Consider the following 14,011-nt stretch of genomic DNA (forward strand, 5'->3'; position numbering starts at 1 on the left):
TGCGTTTTATCTTTTAAGTGGTTGATTTGTTCCAACATGTCTTTACCCTTTCGACTTATAGCCTTTCTACTTATATAACCGTCTTAATTACCATACTTTATCATCTCATAACTACGAGAAATATTAGTAATATATTTTTTATCACACTTTTATATTATATTTTATTTTATTGGTTAATTTTTTTTTGAAAATTACAAAATTTAAAAAAATAGCATTAAATATGATGTGAAATTCACAAAATATTGTAATTTATAATAAATTTTAACCATTTAAATAAAATATATTCAAAAGAGTATGTTAAAAAATATGTTCATAGTATTTCTCTTATCCTAACCTATGCTAAGGTATCCTTTCAATAAATGAAATTTTTGCTTATGAAAAAGCAAAAAAGTTAAATAGAAATTTTGAGTTGATTCAAACCATCATCGGTTGAGTTTACATTCCCTGTGTTATATAATAGGGGCATGGAGGATTTTATAAATGATAATAAACTTCTCACAAAATATTATTATAAGGTTTGTGGATTTATGTGTCCAAATTTGATACCAATTTGATTTTATCAGATTTGCGATTTCAACATTCAAACTTCTTTTTTTGGTGAATTTAACCTTCAAACTAATGCGATTATTTTTTTAAAAGACAAAATGATACTAATTAAATAAAGAAGATCTATCATACTTGCTACATTTATATGAGCTATATCCTTGGAAATCTCTTGATAAATTTTATGGACAAATACAACCCTTTAAAATTTTAAAGGTTTAAAATATATTTTGTGTTCTTCTAATTAGTTTTTTTTCTTATAAAATTATTTTTGGATAAAATATGTTTAAGGTTCCTATAAAATTTGAAAAAGTATTAATTTAGTCCTTATAAAATTTTTCTCATTAATTTGATCCCAATAAAAATCAAACATATTTTTATGATCCTCTATAATAATTCTCTTATATGATTCTCTTACATGATTAATAGACTTAATTACATTCTCTTTATCTTCTAGAGCACACCCTGGAGACACCATTCTTCATTGTTGCTATATATTTTCCCAAATCTTACTAGAAAGTGATGTAAAATTACAATTTTTTGGAGTTTTTAGATGCAAAAAATTATTTACTTCATTTTAAATTTTTAACTATTACAAATTATTTAATTCATTTGTATTAAATTTCTCAATCACTTTAGATTTTTTGAGACCATAAAAAATATATTTAATTTGTACACGGATCAAATTAATAAAAAAAATTATAAAAACCAAATTAATATTTTAAAATTTTACAAGAATTTTAAACATATTTTACCCCGTTATTTTTTAAATGATTCTCATATTTTTTATTTTGATTCTTGTTATTTATTTTAATTCTTGTAATATATATTCATGTTTTTGTTTTTATTCTTGGAATATATAAATTAATTATATTTATCTCTTATCAAATATTTCTCAAATGGACCAATTCAAAATCAAAAAAATATTATAAGAAATAAAAAATATTAAAAACACTAAAGCAAAGTAATAAAATTTACAATAATTATTTTTAAAAAAATTATAAAGATGAAAAAAAAGCACAAAAACATATCTAAACCAATTTTAACATTCCTAATCATTTCCTTTCCTCACCCGGAACGAAACGCGAGTGTAGTTGTCGCCTCGGTAGAACAAGTTTAACCGTTGTGGTTGTTCGCCGTAGGCGTTCCTAGCATCCTCTCAGCCATTTCCGACACCGTCAGGTATTTTCCGCCACCATTGTTTCAGTAGCTTTGGATTTGTCTTTATCTCCATTTTTTTTCTGCTCATAACTTGCTTTATAAAAGGCCAGAAGGTAGACTTGTAGTGATTATGAATATGCATGCTGGATGATGGTTCTCAAAGTGTTTGAAACTTTTGAGTCACCTGTTCTCTGCGTTTTAGTGACATATGATGCCTTGAGTAATGAGTCTCACATAGGCTCTGTTTGTAAACAAATTGATGGGGTGGGGGTGCTGATTGTTTATGCTGTGAAAATGTGAAAGTTGTATCTCCATAGGGATAGACAGGTAATTTTCTTCCTTGCTGACTTCCTCTCCTCTGGGTATTCTTCCTCCTTCTTCAAGTAGCACTTAACCAATCAGGGGTGGGTACCTCCAAAAGACACTTCAACGCTCAAGTCAGGTCTTGGTTGAGAGCGATAAGCAAGGGTAATAAATGAGAATCAACTGTGTTCTTATCTCGATATTCACACATCTATTTATATATACCTTGGTGGACCTTAGACCTATGGGCCTTTTCTCAAGGTTGCCTCTTTAGGTAATGTCCTTATAATTATCATCAAGGAATTGATCTCTCCCTTAATGATTCTTTACCAGTTAATCCAGGTGATCTCTTTTAAACTTTTACCAAAGATTGGATGAGGATACATCCAGCCAGATCAAATACTTAGCAGGGGTATCAGGTATTCGACTTGGCTGAGTGCCTGATACTACGAGGGGTGTTAGGCATTCGGCCAAGCCTGATGCCTGATACCACAAGGGGTGTTAGGCATTCAGCCAAGCCAGGTACCTAATACCACAAGGGGTGTTAGGTATTTGGCCAATCCAGGTGCCTGATGTCACAAGGGGTGTTAGGTATTTGGCCAATCCAGGTGCCTGATGTCACAAGGGGTGTTAGGCATTCGGCCAAACCAGGTGTCTGATACCATGGGGGACGACAGTACTTGACTAGGCCAGGTACTTGTTACTATAGATGGTACTAGGTACTCGGCCTTGGAACAGGTACCTGGTGTTTGGTATTTGGCAGGTCTGAATGCCGAGACCTATCATGGAACATGCTTTAGTGTTCCAAAGGTATTACTGGGGTATAATGGGTTTTCGGCATAGGCTGAGTACCTATCTGGTATAAAAGTCTTATGGGATTTATTGGTTCTTGATTCACTGCTTCAGTTCTTCAATCAGAGTGCTTGCTTGGTTCTTTTATATGTGTTTTGTTCTTCCTTTGAAGTTGTTCTCTGTTACTTCGTTCACAAACCAGAATTCAAATAACATGTGCATTTTTCCTTTGCTGCATTCACATTTGTTATTGTAGTTGTTTTGAGTATCAAGGGGAGAACCCATTTAGGTAGCTTTGAGAATTATGCATGCTGTTAAATTTGATGAAAACCTGTTAATTAGAATTCTGAAGAATAAATAAAATAAAGGCGGCGGCTTGAGATTTTTTAACACAGTTGTTCAATGTCCTGCCCAAATGGTAAATATAATGGCATATACACATTTGTGTGTCATCTAAGAATGCTCAGCTGAAAAGGTATCCATCATCATCCATCAATGTTAAGTTGTTGACTATGGGTCCAATTGTTTAAGTGAATAGGGGTAGAAAGAAAAAATAGTAAGGATAGTGACAGGAGGAAGAAGTTGGAAGTTACAAAGGGAGGCTAAGGTAGTGTAGGTTGGTAGCCTTCTCTTCTCAAACATATGTCTATACTTGATCTTTTTTTTTTTCATTTCTGTCCTGACCATCTCATCATCAGCAACAAGTACTCTTGTCTAGCTACTTCCCTATAGTCAGTCCTCGATCTCCCCTAGGATATTGTTATTCACATCTGATATGAAAGTTTTGAATTGTAGTTGTTCCAGTCAAAATTTCAACAATGGCGGGAAATAAATATGTAAGAAATGTAGTAAAGGCTAAAGAGATATGCAGCGCACAACGTCTATGGTCCTGCTACTCCAAGAAAGCATGTTCGTTTTCCACAACAAATTTTACATATACAAGTTCTATCCACTAAAATAATTCAGTGCAAGATATAATAACTGTACTACAGGATTACCAATAATTTACTGAAGCAGCCAAGAAGGTCACTTATCTTTGTCTCTTCCCCCGCTCTCTCTGTTCTCTTTCTTCCTATTTTATTGATTTAAATTTTCTTATATTGTATTGGGAACCATTAATGGGTTGATAAAATGATGAGAAGAGATAAGATAGAGAAAGTGGGACTTTTGTTCTAATCATCATTCTAAAAGGAAGTAAGGCCGAAAAGAAACCATATGTAAATAACAAAAGCAGGAAAAAATGTGAAGACCTCCCTTTCTCTTTTCTTCCTGTTTTTAGACTTTGTTTTGTTGTTTAGGTGCTTGTAGGTTGAATCCAACTGCTGGTGCATTGAACAATAAGCCGCCAAGATCTTCTTTCTCCTAGTTTTATGCAACTTCAAAGTTCAAACATCTTATAGTTCTGGGTATCTGACACCACCTTTTTTTCAAAGATAGCAGCTAATTAGATGGTATTACAGGACCAAGTCCAAGTTGCTAAGGCCACATGATAGAGTGCAAAGAGAAACAGAAACTAACTTGAAGGACCTTTTCATTATTCAAGCAAGATATTTTGTATTAATATAGATGTGTTAAGTTGAATGTTAATAAAAATTAGGCATGTTGTCTCATGTCTGATGCTCATTGGTGTATGTGGAAATAGGTAGCTATGGAATATTGGAATATATGTTAAGTTTCATCATTTTCATTCCTTTCTAAACCTTTTAGACAAAAGGCTGTGTGTGTGTGTAGTGCAAGTCTACAAAATTGGGAGCAAGAGAAATGTTAATAATACATTCTTTGACACCTCTTTTTAATATCTTATTTATTATTGGATTATGCTGTCTTTAGTAATAAAAAAGTGAGTCCAAGTAATTTAGTGGGGCCGACATGAAATTTCATTCAATAATACAAAATATAAAGAATAGGATGCCACTAATCTTTTAGACAGTATCCTGAAATATTTCATTTTAGTGGACAAGAGAAAAAGTGAATTAGTGATAAGAAGGAAATTCTGAATGATTTTATCCATTAGACTTTGAAACAGTTAATTGATATTGAATGCTTTGGTTCATTGTCTTATTTTATCCTTCAGTGTAATTGACTGGGCTTGGGTGATGATGTTTGCAATGACTGTTGTACATTGACAGATCTTGGTTGGTTTCTTATGGCTTAGAGTTTTGTATAGACTTGTAGAGTCTTTTGATGTCATTCATGTAATGCTTACAATCACAAACTTATTTGAATTTCAAATCTATTTGGTTAACAGAAACACTCCTAGATAAGAGCTGCTACAAATGCAGATGATTAGTGACAGATATTTCCTAAAATCTTTTAGTTGAGACCGCATGATGATGGTTTGCATATATATTTATTTCAAGAAACTCTTTCAATATGGATCTATTTTCTATTCTCTGATCTTTTAGATGTTAATGCTTTTCCTATTTTCAGTATACTTTAGTTGTCCCCAACCCCTTTCAAATTAGTTAATTTTACACAGAATAATTTAGGAGCTTGAAATAACAATCGAAGGATGGATGATAACTTGGTTTGGTATTATTTTACCCAGTCTGTACATTGATTGCTCATGATTTTTGGCTGAGTTTTCATGGAAAAATGTTTTATAAAAAAATATTAATAAAAAAAAGAATACAGTGATACATTTGACGAGTATGTGATCTTTCTTCATACTTGCTGACAGCTTTCCAGAAGCCTTATATGCTCGTGTTTATAGCATCATAAGCAAGAATTGACAGTTATAATTCTTGGTTTAGTGGAATCTTAATATCTTTGTTTTTTTTTTTTTATATGAAGTCTCAAGAAATTTAAGGTGTAATTTGTAAGACACTTTGACTGTTGAATCAATCTCACAAGCTATCAATATATTCAACAGATTAAAGCCTTTGTTTTCTTTTCTTTTCTGATATGCTTGATATATGTCTACTGCTTATTCATTTATTTTTTATACACAATGGCTACTTTTTTTTCAATTGTTAAGGTTCTTGCTTATACACAGAAAAGATGAGGAAAAAAGGTTTTGATTTTGAGATGAATGATGAATCGATGATGCATAAACCTTTATTAATAACTAAGTTGGGTTATGCAGGTTTCCATGCATTGAATTGGTCATGATTGTTTAACAAATATTTGAGTCTCAAAATGGTGATTCTTTGCTCGTTGCCACTGAACTATTCAGGTTTTTTTCTGACTACATTGGTTTCTTCATAGGCATGCTTATTTTGCTCCCTCTTTAACTTTATATTTCTTGATATACTGTAGCTTTCCTTTGTCAAGGTACTCCTTTTCTGCCATCAAAGTTTCCAGCAAGAGTTGATTATCACAGAGATGTTTCTCTGACATCACAAACGGTAATTATTGCTTATCTCCCTCATCTTATATTCTTATTTCACTCTCCTTCAATTTATGCATCTGTGCATGTGTTTCTTGTGGCAATATATCATTTGATACTACATGCTTTGTGATTTGCAGATTTTTAGAATAAAAATAAGAGAAAAACATGCAAACCATAGTTGCACCAAATTTGTGACGTCTGCTGCAAGGAATGATCATCATCTAAGCTACGATGATGATTTACCTCAGGAGCCCTTTTTGCTAACATTGATCAAGGATGTCATATGGTATTTACAAAACTTCAACTTGTCATCAAATTGCATTAGTGTAATGAGACACTAGCTGTGTGAACTGAAACTATTTTTATTTTAATTAAAGACTAGCAGAATTCACTTATGAATTTTATAGAAAAATACAATCATTGCTAGTAAACCATCTGTTCTTTTTCAGGGGGCTAAGATATATATTTGTATTTTTGGTTGAGCAACCTGGCCAGTTTAAATACATAGAGTGGCCAAGCTTTAGTAGTACGGTATGCCAATTAGTTCATTATTTATAGTTTCACCATAGTGCTTCCCACTACATCCATCATATGTTTTTATTTCATTTTTTTAATTTATGAAAATGTATTGAATGATTGCATGTTTTTATGAATCCTTTGCAGCTGAGGACTGCGATTCTGACTCTTATACTTGTTGCAATGCTTATTGTTGCATTATCATCTGTTGATTCGGCTCTCAGCTATCTATTGGCTTTAGCTCTTCGGAAAAGACCATAACCGTGTGGTGTGCCTATGTCACCATGTGTAAGCAGTTGATTTCTGATGCTTGTAATTTGTTTAGCTCTATCCTCATATACGTGTAAATCATGACTTGTATTTTGAACTGGAAAGGATAAAGCTATTTAAGAACCTTTTATTGAAGCCGTTGATTTGCAACTCAGTGAAGGAAATGGTTGCATAGCATAGAATCTTGTTAATTACATGGAAGGCAACTGGGTATTTCAGTATAACAATAGTCAACTATAAATCAATTATAGATAACTAATGAAAGCAGAAAATAACTATTTTTTTTTTGTGTGTGTGTGTATAGCGAGTATACAAATATAGGTATCAATTAGTGTGTGTGTGTGTACATGGCGACTTTTCAAGACCAATATACTTTTATGACGGGACTGATAAATTCGTATTGCCAACACAAATCGATTAAATTTTGGACAGAACACATCGTCTGTTGCGAGGGTCATAGCTTTGCGGATTGAATGATGAATTGTTGGATTTTAGTCGTTTTACATTTGTTTAGAGGCTATGAACATCCTTAGGTAACAGTCAGTGTTTTTCACAATTTCACCGTTAATCAGGTTTATCAAATTGACTATTGAAAGCATGATTCAATTAGTGTAAGATTATTTCAGTTTAACTAATAATTTTGAATGAGTCCTAGGAATGTAATTAGGATAAATACTTGAAGGAAAAATTTGGTTGCTAGTAATAGTTTTATTCGAATCGTTTCTTGTGGAGGATATTTATAGTTAATAAAAAAATAAAATAAAAATTATTAGGGTGACTTCCTTAAATATCCTCTATAGTGTGTTTGAATGAGTATTGATGAAATTGATTTTGTAAAGTTAATTTTAAAATAATGTGATTTATGTTTAAGTATTTTAAGTTAAATATTTTTTTTTTATCTATTTAAGGTTACTTTAGTTTAGAATCAATTTTAGACTCCAAATTAGTTCTGAAATATTTATAAACAATAAAATTAAATATGTGAAAATTTATCTGAAATTAACACTAATTGAAACTCACCTTTCCTGGTCTTTATGGTCGGTAATGTGATTAGAAATTCTGACGCTTCAAAATTGTCGTAATAATAAGGTTACCTGCCTCCCACCACCACTGCTTAATTACTAGTTAGGTTCTATTCCCTTGACTGTTTGTGAATTCCAAAGTACCATTATATTTTCTGCTTAATATAAATTATGATTATGAAATCAATAAAACAATGATTTAGCTCAAATGACCTATATGAATCAACTTTGTTTAATTAATGCAGTAGTGTGTTTGGAATTCAATCTAAGAGATCGAGAAACTACTCTTTTTACTTCTATAATTCACATATTTCCTGCTTAATATAAATCAGATTAAAATATATATTTTTTTATTTTTAATAAATATTCAAATTTTATATTTGTTTTTTTATTAAAAAAATATTTGCATTGAATTCTTAATAAAAAAATAATTTTATTTTTGTTTTTTAACAATTTTTTAATCCTTAATAATTTTAAAAAAATTTGTTTGTTTCCTGTTAATAAAAAAAATTATCCAAAAGTAAATACAAATTTTGTTAAATTATTAGAACTAAAAAAAATTTAAAGATCAAAAATAAAAACATAAATAAAAAATGAGGAAAAAACATATTAAAAAACAAACATAAAATTTAAATATTTATTAAAAATTGAAGACATATTTTAACTTATAAATTATGATTATGAAATCACTGAAACAATGATTTGGTTCAAATGACCTATATGCTGTTTAACTCATGCGGTATGTGTTTGGAATCCAATCTAGAACGTCACACTCACCTCCAACAGAGAAACTATTCTTTGTTGTCTGTATAATTCACATATTTTGAGCATGTCTCTTAACTTTACATGAAGCCAAACATGCACTTAAACACCACACGGGATTGAAATATTTTGTGGTTGTTGTCGTACACAAATCAATCGCAAAAGATTAAGATGTTAGTAACTATGCTCAGAGCTTTGAAAAATACCAAGGGACAAAGGCAAGTAAAAATATGTAGTTTTAGAGTGTAGCCTCTAAATTTCTCATGTTATATATCTCTCTTCAAGTATTTAATTTGTCTAAAAACATTTTAATCAGTTTAGAAAATTAAGAAAACGTTAATTATCTTTTCTCAGTAATATCCTCATTTATAATTATTTCACTGAAACACTTCAACGAATAATATCCTCATTTAGATAAATCATATTATTCTATTTATAGTGAAATTGATGCAGACCTTACAAGAATTTTAATATTATTTTGGATTATTGGACTGCATAAAATAATTTTTTTTGAGGATTTAGTTATTAGGCAATATCTCTGCAGAGAACATCTGTTCCTTTTTCCCTTGAGGTTCTAATCATGCTCCAATGGTTTACTTCATTCATCAATGTGGCACACTGAATTAAGGTTTAATCAGAGACAAAAATGCATCTTCATCTTAAGTTTAGGAAGATATTTCCCATATGTTGTTACTGTTCTATACTGTTTCGGTAAATGTTCCCCAGGTCGAAGCTACATCCAAGAGTTCTGAACCTGACAGAACTGAAAATACAGTATAAGTGTACAACTGTAATTGCATCATCCATTGAAAAAACTGTTCTTGCATAGACTCTTTTATTATCTTACTACAGTAATTTGGATAAATTTTTTCATAAACATTTATAAGAAAAGAAAATAAAACAAGTTTCTTTATATCACCATCAGTGATTCCAAAATGAGAAACTCTAAAGAGAGATAGGAAGAGACAAAAGAGAAGTAAAACTAAGATAAAATTGACGGTGTGATTAAGAGAGATCAAAGAATAAAGAAGTGTTGGAGTTGGATAACTGTGATATGAATATGATGTCTGATTCCGTGTATACATGAATCCTTAATTCTACTTTTAAAATAGGTTTAAATATATTTTAATGTTTAATAAATATTTGATTTTATATTTATTTTTTAATAAATTTTTTAATTGTGTGGAGTTCCAAAAAAAATAATATTTTTATTTTTTATCTTTGATATTTTATTATTATTTATGATAAATTAATAAATTTTATATTTATTTTTTAATAAATTAATGAATATTATTTTAGTCCCAATTAATAACAAATGAAAAAAAAATTATCAGAAAACAATAACAAAATTTACTAGTTTATTAAGGATTAAAAATAAGTATCAACGTCAAAAAATAAAAATGTTGTTTTATTAGAGATTCAATATAAAACAAAAATTTATTAGAAAGCAAATGAAACAAATATTTATTAGGATTTAAAAACATATTTAAACTTTTAAAATAAAAAACTATGAAACCTAAAGAAATCATAGTTGAGTGTTTATCTCATAACCATAACAACAGTTCTCATTCATGTGTTCCATTGTCACTGGTCTTCCCTTGAGCCTTGACAGCAACCAGAAGACATTTTTTAAACAGAGACTAACTTGAGCACTGAATTCAAATGGCAGCCAGGTTCACTATTTGTAAAACACTAGGGAGAATTCCAATTAAGAAGTGAAACACACAAACATAGTCAACATCACATCTATCCTAAAATTTTAAAGCATTAAAATGTGTGTTTCGGTTATGTGTCTAATTAAAGGCAAGTAAACCACACCAAACCACCTCTAAATGCAATGCAGCATTAAATTGTGTGTTTGGTACGTGTCTAAACACAAATAAACATCAAATCACGTTTAAACGCGAAATCGAATACACTGTAATTAAATATGTGAGTCTTTGTTACTTATATGTTATTCAACATGTCCATCTCTATTCACTTGTACTTCAGCAATTATGTGACCATTATTAACATGATAGCAGAAATTTTGATCAAGCATGTCTTCCCTTTGTTAATCACTCAGTATCAGTATTACACCCTTTTCTTATGAGGATAAGCACTATAACTGAATCTGGCCCATCCCCTTGTGATACTTGTTAAACATTGGAAGCTACATTTCTTACATCTCAACAGTGAAAGAGACCCTTGCAGACCTTTTTGCGTGATTCTGAGCAAGTGCCTACAAAAACTGCATGTAGATCATTGATCCTCTATAATAGCTGCAAATGCAATTCTTCCTTAATATAAATACACTACACCTAGTATAAGTGCATACCCTTTGTTTTTAATTATGCTATGATATATGAGAATTAACAACAGATGAAAATATTAATGCTTTTTTATTTATATTATCCCTTCTTATTACTCCTTACTCTTGTAAAAGCATTTACAATCTTGGAATGGCCTGATCTGAAGCTAAGCTCAATTAGTGATAGGTACACTGCGAGAAAACATAACATTCAAAGTCCAAAGTATTTGGAGAATAACTTATTATTAGCATAGCTGACAGTGATTAAAGAAAATCTGAATTCATCATTTTTTATTCATTTTGAAGAGTTTAATATAAAGCTGGCCATAACCATACCATTAGGTGAAATATTGAACTGCATGCGTGCCTATTAAATTATTTATAATCATTGCTATGCCCAAGAAATAAATACTGTGCTGAAATTTGAACACTAAATTATTGGTTCATAAATAGCCAAAGTAAAATCACCAAAGCCAAAATAAAAAAATTCAAGACATAGCCAGAGCAATAGGGCTGCATGATGGCTTCTGACTTGACTCTATGGTCTAAGTTCATTGCAGTGTTCTTTCAAATGCACCAGAAAATATCATGGACAGTCAAAACAAATTATGTACTAGGTTGATCGTGTTTGGAGAGATTTTGAAATGTTCAAAGAATAAAGTAATGTGAACATTGAATAAGACTTTGCTGAATTTGAACTTGGACTTTTGGAAAGCAATTAATTATTACTGGTGCCTTGTTCCACGATTTCGATTAAGTAGACATGTGAATATGGAAGGATATATAGACTGTGGAAATTTATATCTTAGACTGATTTGCCAAATAAAATGAGAAATAATTAAATAAATATAAAGTCATGTTGACGTACCTATGACAACCGTAAGTACATATTCAAAAAATCAAAAACCTAACCTCAACAACAATACAAAAGACTGAAGAGGCACAACACAACACAACATAATCTAGCAGACTTTGGAGTATTGGAAAACATCTGACATTGTCTACTCAGCAAATCAAAGTTTTCAAAGAACATAATTTATACACCTAACCAGTGAGCCAACGTGGTGGGGTATGGTTGATACATAATCATATCTCAAGCATCTCAGAAGTTTGATTCTCAGGTTTTTGTATGAAAAAATATTTGTTGAAAGATCAGGCCCTTGATTGGATCTCCATACTTTGAGGAATTAGTCTCTTGCTCTTGGCTAGAAGATATAGTGGGCACCCAACTAGTGTTGAATGTCACTTTTCAATTCATTCTCTTAAAGAATTGTACTAAAACAGCCAATGAGCAACAAAACCAAACCTGTCAAATGAAACACCATACCTTACACAAGCCCAGAATACCAGCTGATAAGTACTACCTTGTCCCTGATTGATATTAGTGTGTATATCAAAGTGAACAAACTCTATTTTGCTTTACCATCACCACCAGAATAGTTTAACACTTAAACACACAGATTCATGAGGAAACAAGTCTACAGCGAGACTGGAAAATGAATAACTTTTGGCATAAAAAAACAGATATTGACACTGACCTTCAATGTTAAGAGTCCCTTAAAAGGTGTTCATCACCCAAAGGAAAGTTTTTCACTGCTTCTTCCTGTGTTCATATATAATCATTGAGCCATAGTGGCAGTGGCACACATTCGTGTATCTTATCTTATCAACACCATCAAGTTCCCTAGCAAGATGGGCATTATTATGATTATTATTATTATGCTATGGTTAGATTGGTTTCAGTCACTCTCCAACCTTTACTCACTTTTTGGGCCCCACAACCAGCATCCAATACAGAAGATGCTAAATGAAAAACACTATTGAATAGGACACATTCCAAAAAGTGACAAAACCACATTATCATGATTTTTATTTCCACCAGATTATCTCCAACCAAAGAATATTTTCTTTCGAAGTATAGATCACTGAATTAGATTTTTTCTCATTTAATAAAGTTTTTTTTCATATATATATATATATATATATATATATATATATGATCAGAAATCGAATTTCTAACAACATGTTTACATCACTCAGTTATCTACCAACCGTAATCAACCTTGTTGGTCCACATTATCATGATTGCGCAATGTCTAATATATGTGTATCACAAGTGTTAGGAATGGTAAGAAAAAGGCAAAAGAAAAAGTAATAAAAAAAAAAAAGGAGTGGAAGAAGACTATCAACCTTGTTGGTCCAGTGGGCTTTCCAAGAAAAAAAAAAAACAAAGACAAGTGGCAAATGAACTCCTTTATGGTGGCCCACCAAATAGGGTCCAAAGCCATCAGGCACCGCTATTCAAGGGGGCAAGAACTGACTTTAGGAACATCCCTAAAACGAAAAACAAGTTGTTGAAAGAGACATGCATCAATATATGCATATAGTTAAATGATGAAGGCATCAAAAGCAGTTCCGTGTCTACAATTTTTCTATGTTATTATAATTTTTTTGTCATTTGCCATAACTGGTCAAATTCTTTCGTTTTCAATCTCCACCACCACCCCCCCTTTCCTCCATTCTTTGTAAACTCAAACACGCACCCCCTCCCTCCAACTTCAAATTTTGTACCCTGAGGTCATCTCATCTTAATCAACACTTTCACATTGATACAATACAAACGACTTAGTAGCCTATTAAATAAAAATATTAGAATTGATGTTTACATTGGCAATTGATAGAAGTCAAGGAATAATTCATTAATTGTGTTTAAAATGTCCCCTATACTTAAGTCTGCAAGAAGTAATAATACTACAAAATTTTGTTGCATGACTCTTGTAGCCCTTGTCTTAATGCTTTGACTCTTAATCCCTAAGGAAGCGTTTTATCAATTATGAAACAAGATTTTTCCATGTTATTTTGGGTCAAGTTGATTTTTACATTGGTAGATAGTCATTACCTGACTTGGCCAGCTACAGCTAAATTTTATGTAAATTTATTTGACTACTTAAGTTATTGATTTGGCCCAATCACCTATTCAAGGATATAATAAAATTTGTGATGTTCACGTTTTTGTTTAGC

The 14,011-nt window shown here is 31.2% G+C and overlaps 1 protein-coding gene and 1 long non-coding RNA gene across 5 annotated transcripts; one reads left to right on the plus strand and one right to left on the minus strand.

Annotated features, from left to right (window-relative positions):
* The first annotated feature begins 1,568 nt into the window (after positions 1–1,568).
* On the plus strand, positions 1,569–7,070 carry LOC100790097 (uncharacterized). Of its 4 annotated transcripts, none has more exons than XM_014765324.2 (7): positions 1,569–1,725; positions 3,595–3,824; positions 5,885–5,974; positions 6,073–6,146; positions 6,268–6,416; positions 6,580–6,661; positions 6,794–7,070. In XM_014765324.2, exons 3-7 carry the CDS (start codon positions 5,938–5,940, stop codon positions 6,905–6,907), a joined length of 456 nt encoding a protein of 151 aa, XP_014620810.1. In that variant the 5' UTR covers positions 1,569–1,725; positions 3,595–3,824; positions 5,885–5,937; the 3' UTR covers positions 6,908–7,070. The 4 variants fall into 4 exon arrangements, with proteins under 4 accessions (XP_014620810.1, XP_006593636.1, XP_003543436.1 ...); XM_006593573.4 differs by having other exon boundaries at positions 1,571–1,725; positions 6,058–6,146; XM_003543388.4 differs by lacking the exon at positions 3,595–3,824 and having other exon boundaries at positions 1,571–1,725; positions 6,058–6,146.
* A 3,283-nt stretch (positions 7,071–10,353) lies between these two features.
* Positions 10,354–12,856, minus strand: LOC102660453 (uncharacterized). The gene is made up of 2 exons (XR_001384020.3): positions 12,529–12,856; positions 10,354–10,930 (listed from the first exon to the last, which is right to left on the minus strand). It is a non-coding gene; the product is annotated as an uncharacterized lncRNA (long non-coding RNA).
* Between the last annotated feature and the right edge of the window lie 1,155 nt (positions 12,857–14,011).

Source organism: Glycine max, chromosome 13, assembly GCF_000004515.6.
Source record: "Glycine max cultivar Williams 82 chromosome 13, Glycine_max_v4.0, whole genome shotgun sequence".
NCBI lineage: Eukaryota > Viridiplantae > Streptophyta > Magnoliopsida > Fabales > Fabaceae > Glycine > Glycine max.

What these genes read in the sequence shown, in the direction of transcription:
- LOC100790097 (XM_006593573.4), top strand. Translation starts at nt 5,938, where the DNA reads ATGGTGATTCTTTGCTCGTTGCCACTGAACTATTCAG. An exon ending in TTGATCAAGGATGTCATATG is followed by an intron (nt 6,417 to 6,579) that starts GTATTTACAAAA and finishes GTTCTTTTTCAG; the next exon opens with GGGGCTAAGATATATATTTG. An exon ending in GGCCAAGCTTTAGTAGTACG is followed by an intron (nt 6,662 to 6,793) that starts GTATGCCAATTA and finishes AATCCTTTGCAG; the next exon opens with CTGAGGACTGCGATTCTGAC.